At 38.2% G+C, this 10351-nt stretch overlaps 2 protein-coding genes across 2 annotated transcripts in view; both read right to left on the bottom strand.

Annotated features, from left to right (window-relative positions):
• Positions 1–534: 534 nt before the first annotated feature.
• On the bottom strand, positions 535–6275 carry LOC144438852 (dual serine/threonine and tyrosine protein kinase-like). Its single transcript, XM_078128042.1, has 4 exons — positions 5539–6275; positions 3466–4865; positions 2881–3106; positions 535–2304 (listed from the first exon to the last, which is right to left on the bottom strand). Exons 1-4 carry the CDS (start codon positions 6196–6198, stop codon positions 1891–1893), a joined length of 2700 nt encoding a protein of 899 aa, XP_077984168.1. The 5' UTR covers positions 6199–6275; the 3' UTR covers positions 535–1890.
• A 1460-nt stretch (positions 6276–7735) lies between these two features.
• Positions 7736–10351, bottom strand: part of LOC144438710 (dual serine/threonine and tyrosine protein kinase-like) — an 8013-nt gene continuing 5397 nt past the window's right edge. Inside the window, exon 4 of the mRNA XM_078127856.1 lies at positions 7736–9931. Coding sequence (XP_077983982.1) covers positions 9524–9931 — 408 coding nt within the window. The 3' untranslated portion in view covers positions 7736–9523. The remainder of the gene's footprint in view (positions 9932–10351) is intronic.

Here is a 10351-nt window from a genome sequence, read left to right on the forward strand (position 1 = left end):
TATATATAAATATATATATATATGTAAATATGTTATACATACATACATACATACATACATACATACATACATACATACATACATACATACATACATACATAGAGAGAGAGAGACTCAGAGAGAGAGAGAGAGAGAGAGAGAGAGAGAGAGAGAGAGAGAGAGAGAGAGAGAGAGAGAGAGAGAGAGAGAGAGAGAGAGAGAGAGAGAGAGAGAGAGAGAGCATGTTTCGTATGTTGTGACATACTGTATGACATTTGTACACACTTTGTACATACTATGGGGAGGCTTTAACGATGTAATAAAACTCTTGCATTGTAAAACACAGACTTTACAATCGTAGACATCGAGAAACTAAACTTCAGGCTGGCCAGTTGAAGTGGATGTCTGTATATGACACACTTGGCTGGTAACACTTTGTCTACCTTTTGTTTTTGACAGGCTCACATTCAGATACAACTGAACGAACAAAGAAGCACGAATAAACAAACAAACCAGCCACACAAATACAAAACCCGGACAATTTTTATTTGTCATATTTATTGCCACTCAGTACAGGATAGTTTTAAAGCTTTCAACGCATAGCCAATTAATTATGGTTTTCATAAACTTCACATAAGAATAATTTGTGAAACTACATGGATTCTGACACAACTCCGCCGTAATACCATATTAAAAGAAATATTGAAATACCTTCGAGATATTGGTCTTATCTGATGTGATAGAATTGTCTTCAATATTGAGAAATACCTCACCATCAGTATGGGTAAAATATTATGTAGTGCCCCTGGCTGCATCTCTTTTGAAGTGCGTTCGTGATTTTATGACAAGCCTCTTAATTTTCGCATTTCGAATTTTGCAATTTTCGTGATTCATAAGTACATCTTGCCATCAAAATTAGAGTAAATAAGTTTTTCATATGACAAAAGTGACGTAAAAAACACATTTTATCATTACACTTCAACTGTTATTGTACTTAAAGTATGTTTGTCATTGGAAAATATATAGTATGTCAATGTATAAGTGGGCTAAATGTAAACTTTGGATTTGTTTGTAGAAGACAAGCAAAAACACTTGTTCATACTTTACGTTCACCTGACTACAACTAGTCTCAGCAGAGATCCGGTCGTTGGTCCGTTTTGTAACCACTCGGTGCACAGGCTATGTAGTCCGAATTGACATGCAAATGATATGCAAAAGTAACCAAGTTTCAAGTTGGTTGAACCAACTTTAAACCTCTTTAATATCTAAAAACTATTTCCAATGAAGGTAAAGATTTGTGAAATGACAGAGCCCAATGAAGCCAATGATAATGTCACGCTTGAATAATTATGACGGAAGTATATCACCACTTTATCATGTAAATCATTTTGGTAATCTCAGTTAATCGTGTGTCATGTATTTACAAGTTTTGTTCCTTCTTCTAAACAAAAATCATAAATTAATAATATCATGAAATTAGACTTACACTTCTAACAAGATCGAAAGAAATAATATTATTCAACACAGCTTCAACATAGTTTAATACAGAGTTTAGGAGTGACTTGTATAGTTGATGACTGCGTCTTCACAATTTCAGGTATATGGTGCCCTTCTTGTATATCAGGAGTTAGGGCGGGCAACATTGAATTGACGCCATTGTTGCTATGTATTGTATCGTTCAACGAGTGACCTCTTGACCGTATAGGAATCTAATGTCCGGGTCATGAGTGAGTTATTACTGTATAGACGTTTACAAAGAAAGCACACACTCAGTAAATATTCAATGGCTTGAACAATGGCTGCCATGTTGAGACACCAAAACATTGTGATAGCTACTAGCTCTATCACGAAGGAGTACTTGAAGTAGTACACAGTACATAGATGATGGTTGTCTCAGGATATCGTTGCCTTTTATCTTTTCTTTGGGTTTTGTTCATAAGTACGTTTAATCTTAATGAGTTCGTTGACAATGTCGTCAAATGTGGGTCTATCTTGTGCTTCTCCACTCCAACATCTCTGCATTAAGTCCCATGATTTCTTGTCAAACTTTGAGATATACTCCGGACGGTGTCCATCCATGCAAAGAAACATCAAATCAGTTGGACGTCTAATCTGTGCGTAGTTTTTAGGACAAGTACCGGACCCTTCCAAAATAAACCAAAGCAGAATACCGAAGGCGTAAACATCGATCGACTTGTTGTGAGCTTCTCCTCGGATGACCTCTGGGGGCATTGCTATGGGAGCACCAACAATCGAATCAGTGATAAGGCCTTCTGCTTTGCAGAGTCCGAAATCTGCTACCTTAACTTCACCGTCAGCACTCAACTAGAACAACCAAATAAAAAAATGTATGCCTCACAATAACTAATAGGAGAAATTTATTCAAAAGTTAGCCATGTTTAAATACTAAAACCACTGTTAACAAGCAAATGATCTAGGCACTCCCTCATTTGCGGTGCCATCATTTTTAATGATTAACAAGTTGTCTGGCCGTTGCTTGTAGTATTACGATGTCTAGTGATCTCTAACCTCAGGCCTGCAGTCTGAGCTCAAACAGAACAAAACCGACCTGCATTAGGCATACAGAATGGAAACTTCCACAATGCCCTTACAAACAATAATGAAGTAAGTCTATCTGATCACATGAGGTGTAACTATTATCTGGTACCAGGTAAATATCATGCAGTTCATATTTTCAATATAAAATTATGTCGTTGCTCATTGACAGATATTAACATCGATAATTAACGTTATTAAAATAAACGAAACGAATCTTGTAATTATTAGATACACTCCTTCCTGCATCCCGGAATATTCATATTGTCTCCATAGGCAAGTCTGAAGACAGCATGGACTCTGGAACATCTTATATAATTCTGCCACTATTTATATTTTACTCACCAGAACATTCTCAGTTTTGATATCCCTGTGAACTATTCCTTGATCGTGTAAGAATCGAATAGCTTTGGCTGTTTCAATGGCTATTCGGAATCTCTCCAACTCAAACTCGATGTGAGGTAAGGCTTTCATCAGGTCCCACTTCATTCGAGGTGTAATAAGAAACAGGAATCCACTGTAATCCACACTCGCATACAGAGGTAGTATTCTGTCGTTTTTCCCAAGTGACCTGAAAAAAAAACATCCGTACTTGAATGCGTCAAAAAGACATCAGTATGGGACATAATCATATCATTATTTCTCCTCTATGTACACTATGCAATGCCAATAGTCTTAGATATTGACTTCCCGCATCAATTTTTGAAGCCGAATTCAGGGTAAGTGTAGTTTCATTCAAAACAACATTTAAAGCCAGAAATTCGACTATGTATTTCTTTCATTCAACTTTCTTGTATATTCAGCCAAATTTACAAGAACCGATTTCACATATTCTCATGGATGTTTGAATTCTATTATCAGTAACATGACGTCATTGTTATCATGGTTGACATATGGTAGCAATGGTTTTAAATGAGAATGGCTCTCTACCTTGTATAATGAACCTCAAGTGCAAGGTCATCGGGGTCGTTGATTTGTCTCTTCATGTCAATAACTTTGACAACACATGGTTCACCATTTACAAAGTTTCCACATTCAAAGACGTCTCCCTGACTGCCCTGTCCTATCTTCCTACCTAGGGTTGGTATTCCGAATTTCCTTGTGTCGATGATAGAATGGGTGGCCAGCTCCAGGCGTGCTATCTTGGGCGACATTTCTCTTATTCGCGCTCTCTCTCTGTCATTTGTTTTGAAGGCGTATTCTAGAACATCTTCAAGATCTGTCATGGCCCCCAAGAATCTTACATGACAAGTTTGGAGATGCTGCGTGGCTTGCTCAATCACTCTCGTTGCGATTGTTTCAGCATTGACACGACTTAGGATGTCCTCTGCAACTGACCTCTTCCACTTTTCATTCACTCGTATTTGTCCTCGCAGAGTAGCTATCGGATCTCGCATCATATCAATAGTTTTTCTGATGAATCGTCGTGCAGACATCTTCCACGTAGTCTGTTCTAGAGCGATAGCGTTTTCTACATTGTACGAGGACATGGTACATTGCCTGAGGATTTCTGAAACTTCATAGTCAGAATCCGACTTCTGGCCAACCATTTCCAGCTCTTGGGCTGTCTGCACTAAGTCGGCCATGATGCTATTTTCATCTCTGAAATCGCTACCTAAAGTCTCTGTGATATTCGTGCTCAGAAATGAGATGACGAGGCGTTCGATTTGCTCCGTACACTGCTTTGCCAGCTCGTTTTTGTTCACAAGTTCATCCCCGGGGACATCTATATCTATGAACTTGTGTGATGATGCAATTTTCAGTATTGCAGCTTTTTTATCTGTGATGGCTTTGGCTACGCTACTTGTAAAACCGCTTTTCCGGGTTCGTATTTTGTTGAACATCTTGGAGTAGATCTTATTTTCTGTTTGGCGACACGTGTCCATTTTCTGCTTAGACTCCTCTTCTGTATACTTGGATTGTGTTGCTCGTCCAATGAAGAAGTCAAGGCAGCGAGTATGAGATGCTACCAGAGTAGTGCTTGCACTAACAATAATGGCACCAAGAGAGGAAGACACGAAGCTGCAAAGACAGTTCTTAAAGCGGTTATAATCTTCAACGAAAGGCATATACTCTTTGTTACCTTTAAACTGTCTAACTCTCCAATTAGAAATACCATGGAAAGTCGGACACTTTTCCATCGGAACTTCTGTTGGCAAGAAGCCTTCTTTGACAAGACTGTTGTAAGCACGTGTTTTCTTTTCTCTTACAACTTCCATCTCAGGAATATCGCCATCATCGTCATCTTCATCTTCGTCTTTATCGACCTTGGTTACGACAAAAAAAATTTCACGATTCCCCTCTCGAACCTTTCTTATATCTTCCCTATCCTGAGAAAAAAAACACACAAAGAAAAGGTAGGTGAGGTAAACAAGAAAATTCAGGACAAACATGAACATGTGGTTCTCATAGTAAACCCCGTGAAAATAGGCACGAGGGGGTGGTATTTATGATATGGGTTGTCAACAAATGTTTATATGTGCGTCATTTGTTTAAAAGTGTTCATTGGTTGTTTCACGCCATTTTGACGTCCTAACGACAAGCTTAGAATAAACGGGATACCTAGGTAAACGTTGATACCATAAGGTTTTCATTTCAGAGCTACATGAACGGCTACATAAATTAACTTTGATCGGAAAACAATACAATGTATATATTGGATATCAATTTTACTCACCCCTACCATTGACCCATCCACCTACCTATACTGCTAACTGGGTGATGCTATGGGTGCACGTGAAGAAAGCTATAGCTTTAAACAAAAAACTTTTAGCTGTGTTTGAGACAATCCAGTTTCCATGTATGCAGGTAGACAGGTAGATATGTAGGTTGGCAGGTAGATAGATAAGTAGGTAGGTAGGCAGGCAGGCAGGTAGATAGGTAGATAGGTAGGTAGGTAGGTAGGTAGGCACTGAGGTAGATAGGTATAGGTAGGTACCCATGTATCGTTTATTCATTTGTATTTAATTGGTGATGAGATGAGATGGATACCGTTTCACTAACCTGGTTTGTGAGTTGATTTTTGCCGTCCAGTACGTACACCACAAATGGTACGATCCTACTAAGTTCACCAAGAACCATTTTATCCAGTTCTTCGTTTTCCTGTAGCCCTGGCGAATCTACTAATTCGATGCCACTCTCAAGGAATTCATTCTTCACCTCTGCCAAGACATAGGTACCGATGGTTTCGGGATCTCTTCGCCCTTTTTTAAGTTCTATGAATTCTTCTGGTACTCTTCTTTTTATATCCCTCTGCTCTATAATTTTGTCGTCCTTCGATACAACATATGCCATCGGTTTCTCTCCATATCTTAATTTTACCAGTCGAGCTGTGCAAGGTGTTTCTCTTGCTACTACATACGTGTGACCAAGTATCAAATTGATCAATGAACTCTTGCCCGAATTTGTCTGTCCAACGAAAATCAAGCTGGGTCTCTGACCGACTCGATCGATATCTTGCTGTTCTTTTCGGTCTAAAAGTTTGAGTCCCCTTTCATTGATTGCTTTCATTAATCCAGGAGACAACCGACATCGTATATCATCATAGCATTGGACGGTTGCATCCTTGATTCGTAGTACGTTACGGGAGTCTTCCGTATACGACAAAAACGCTGCTTTCAGAACGTCCTCTTCCGAATCGCCACGTCGCTGTGATGTCGCCATTTTAGAACTGACACACCGCTCTTAAGTCGACTTCAATCCACGGTTCAGAAAGGCAGAAAGACTGTTTTTTGGGCTGATAAGCCTTCGCAACCTGTTACAAAATGGCAGAAAATGTTATGTTGTGTCAAATACTTTACCTCTGACCTCTGAACCCCCTGTCGTATTGTTTACTCTATACACACAATAAATGGTAAACTGAGATCCACGCAGCACGAAATCCCCCTTGAGACTGTCTTCGTGAAATTCTATTAAATTGCTCCTTCCCAAGTCGCCACTTACTTGTCATTTAAAATTCAAAGTCACCGTCATGTACACGGGGTATTCGATATAACTCGATATTCATGACTACATTTTTAGCGACTATAAAAAACGTATACTTTACACAACTTGTATATGTAGGCGACAAAAAAATCAAAGTTTCACTTTATTCTAGAGACTATACAGATGTAAATGCATTGCAACTGTCATGGCGGTGCCATCAAAACATAACACAATGAAGCTGCGCATGAGCATTAATTTATGTCGTACCTCGACAACCAGTCCCAGCTGGCCCAGTGACACCTCGGCGTTCTTGTACAGATTGCTGCAATGTCATATGACGAAGACAGAGGGAAGAACCCACCTCACTGAATATTAATCTGAACGAAACTAGGTAAACGGGGAAAACCAGTCACTTTCGATTTATGTAATCAATTCAAATGGGAATTTCCTGTATACGGGGAAAACCACAGTCACTTTCGATTTTTTTTTTCTTTCTTCGCATTGCAATGTGTTTTATTATAAAAGCACTTTGAATTTCGTAGTAATCACTAAACATGTCACGTGTCCCTTTTTTTAAAGTAAGAACTTCCTTCAGACAGTGAATTAACACTGTACAAAGTAGTGCATATACACAACGTAGGCTCGTTTTAAAAAACAAACTTGTCCGAATGGAAGGAGTACATTTCGTATTCTGCAAATGTAGCCTACTGATAAACCCACCAAATGAATGAAATCAAGATCAATTTTAGACCGGTACCATTGAAATAAACTGAGCCTATAAATTGTTCTCTTTCTCAGTGTGTATTTTGTAAGCGAAGAATGTCGGAGTAGAAAGACAATTTTTTTCTCCAATTATTCAGTTTAGCCGATGGGAGACCATTGGGTATTCTTCTGTGCTTTATACGTGACACGTGTAGATCGAGGATAGAAATGCCGTGTTTATTTCCATATAGTGTTAGAGAAGGTTATTGGAATTTGGGTGTGGCCTTTAAGAAATACAATCGCAGAAGTACCTATACATAAATACATACATACATACATACACGCGCACACAGACATATACACAGCCAGACAGACAGACAGACAGACAGACAGACAGACAGACAACCAGACAGACAGACAGACAGACAGACAGACATACATACATACATACATACATACATACATACATACATACATACATCGTTCATCCATCACACTCTGAGACAGAAAATATTGAATGATCACCACCATTTATTGGTCTCATTTTAACTGTCATTCTATCAACCAATGCCTCTAAACAGTATAGTTCACGGTGTAAGGTAAGGTTCTGCAATCTGTTTATTATAATGAAGTAAGTGGTTAAACGCCTTGAAATCAATATATATATATGGGTGTGTGTGTATTCATATATAAATTCTTTGTAGGCTTTAGGTAAATTTAAAATGAAAAACTTTGTATACATTTAATATCTGTACAATCCATATACATGTGCGTTTTTCGCCCGTCTAATATACATACAAAGAGTGTCTCGATGCTAATATTCGATAAGAAAGACATCGGCAAACACTGACAGTTGTCGGCTACGGGCTTTGATATTTGTGAAAATCATCGGACAGCGTCTTCCTATAACTAAATTCAGATTGTTCCAAAATTCCTCAACAGGCCTAGGAAGTGAGAAGTGTATAAAGTATTGGGAATGAAGTGAAGCGTGTTGTAGGCGTTGTGACGTAATATGATAAGTATTGTTGAGCTGCTTCATTGTTTTACAATGTTAAATTCCTAGCCCAGTCACGCCAGTAAGGCCTAACAAAAATCATTGTATGGTTCCGATTACCTTCAGTTTTAGAATAGGTGGAGTGGGTAGGTAGATTTTGTATTTTATTTTTTTAAATATTTTTTTTTTAATATGAGTGTCTAGTTCAAGTAGTTATGTTTTCCGTTGTTTTTCACATGGTCTCTGTACGTGTTATTGGTTTCTTCTCATCAGATGTACAGTCATTATAGAGTGGAAGAACAGTTTTACATAAAAATGTATATTGTCTTTTTCAGTTGATGTCAGATTCTGTATCCACTATTTCTTGCGAGACTTCACAATTTTCACGTTTTTTATTATTTTTTTCTCTCATACGTAAAAAAAGTTTAGGGTCGGCCTGAAAAACTAGGTGGGTCGGGTAACCGGAACGAAACAATTGTTTTATTAGGCCTATTATGGCTCTGGAAGGTGACCTCTGAACCTACAATATATATGTAATGGTGTAAGTACTATTCTAATTTTAACGAGTACTGATAATTCAGATATCTTACTCAAATTGTGTGAGTATGTATATAAAGCTATGGAGATGAGAACTTCCAAAGTAAATATCATGTAATACATTTTTCTCACTTTGCTATCTGTACGACAGAAATGTATTTTTCACTAGTTTACATATGGGCCGGTAGCCTAGAAACGCAATAAACATATTATTATATTATTGCTATTCTAAATTGATATCCATAATAATGCACAATCAATCAATCAATCATAAAGAATTTCTATAGCGCCAGATTCCAAAAGATAAGTTCTGTTCGATGGCGCTTGAAAGGTTCAATCCACACAATATGCTAGTTTGAAAAGATGTGCTTTCAATTTGTTCTTAGAAGTTTCCAGATTTGATGACTGACGAATTTCTTGTTGTCAGCCATTCCAAAGTTTTGGAGCACAGTTTGAAAGCACGGCCGCCATATGTCTTGTTCTTAAATGTGTTGTTGACACAATGAAAATCTTGATATGATATATTTCAAATATAATGTAACATTCCCCCCGGGGGGGGGGGGAATATATTAGTACATCACATTTAGGACACTGGCTATGAATACTATATGGAAGGAATATCACTATGTAGATAACGAAATGTTTTTGAAGTATTGTACATTACATGTGTAACAGAAGAGGGATAAAACTATGTAATGTATCACGTGACCAGAAACGTTGATCCTTTCATGCCATGAGCCACTGCTAGTGAGACACTGTTAATGGTGATAAAGAGCCTGCGGGTAATCATGAGCGAGTAACTAGGGGCTTTAACTTGAGTTTTGACCACCCTCACGTTTTATTTGGATCAGTTTTATATTTAATCTTAATGAGTTCGTTGACAATTTCGTCAAATGTGGGTCTATCGTGTGCTTCTCCACTCCAACATCTCTGCATTAAGTCCCATGATTTCTTGTCAAACTTTGAGATATACTCCGGACGGTGTCCGTCCATGCAAAGAAACATCAAATCAGTTGGACGTCTAACCTGTGCGTAGTTTTTAGGACAAGTACCGGACCCTTCCAAAATAAACCAAAGCAGAATACCGAAGGCGTAAACATCGATCGACTTGTTGTGAGCTTCTCCTCGGATGACCTCTGGGGGCATTGCTATGGGAGCACCAACAATCGAATCAGTGATAAGGCCTTCTGCTTTGCAGAGTCCGAAGTCTGCAACTTTAACATCACCATCATCGCTCAACTTCAAAAGAAATAAAAAATTGCATTTTGGTAAGAAATACGGATTAGATATGGAAAAATGTAATTTGGCAGTAAAACAGCTATTGATGCTTCCTCTTGCCCTAGAAGTAAGTTACATTGTTTACTAAGACGTCGTACTGTTTTACAAGTGCTTTAAATAACTACACATATAATAGTCGACTGGGGCTATTAATTTAGACATTCCACGATTTCGCACACGATGTAAATCGCCTCTGTCCTATTTAGCATACTTAGTAGCCCTGGCATGTCACAACATCGCTCTGTATATTAACAGAAAAAATAGCTGTTGGCAGTGCGAAACGTTATTAGTGTCGTTCCTCGACACGTATCTGTCATTCTTATTATTTGTAAGCAATATATTCAACTCTCCTGCTTTGTCTGTTTTGTAGTTTTAATGGGC

The sequence above is a fragment of the Glandiceps talaboti genome, chromosome 8, assembly GCF_964340395.1.
Source record: "Glandiceps talaboti chromosome 8, keGlaTala1.1, whole genome shotgun sequence".
NCBI classification, from domain to species: domain Eukaryota; kingdom Metazoa; phylum Hemichordata; class Enteropneusta; family Spengelidae; genus Glandiceps; species Glandiceps talaboti.

Bases quoted from the DNA above. Each gene is read 5' to 3' on its own strand.
- LOC144438852 (XM_078128042.1), bottom strand. From the start codon at position 6,198: ATGGCGACATCACAGCGACGTGGCGATTCGGAAGAGGACGTTCTGAAA. The intron at 4,866-5,538 runs GTTAGTGAAACG...TTTTTTTCTCAG, and splicing joins AAAATCAACTCACAAACCAG to GATAGGGAAGATATAAGAAA. The intron at 3,107-3,465 runs GTAGAGAGCCAT...TTTTTTTTTCAG, and splicing joins CTTGAGGTTCATTATACAAG to GTCACTTGGGAAAAACGACA.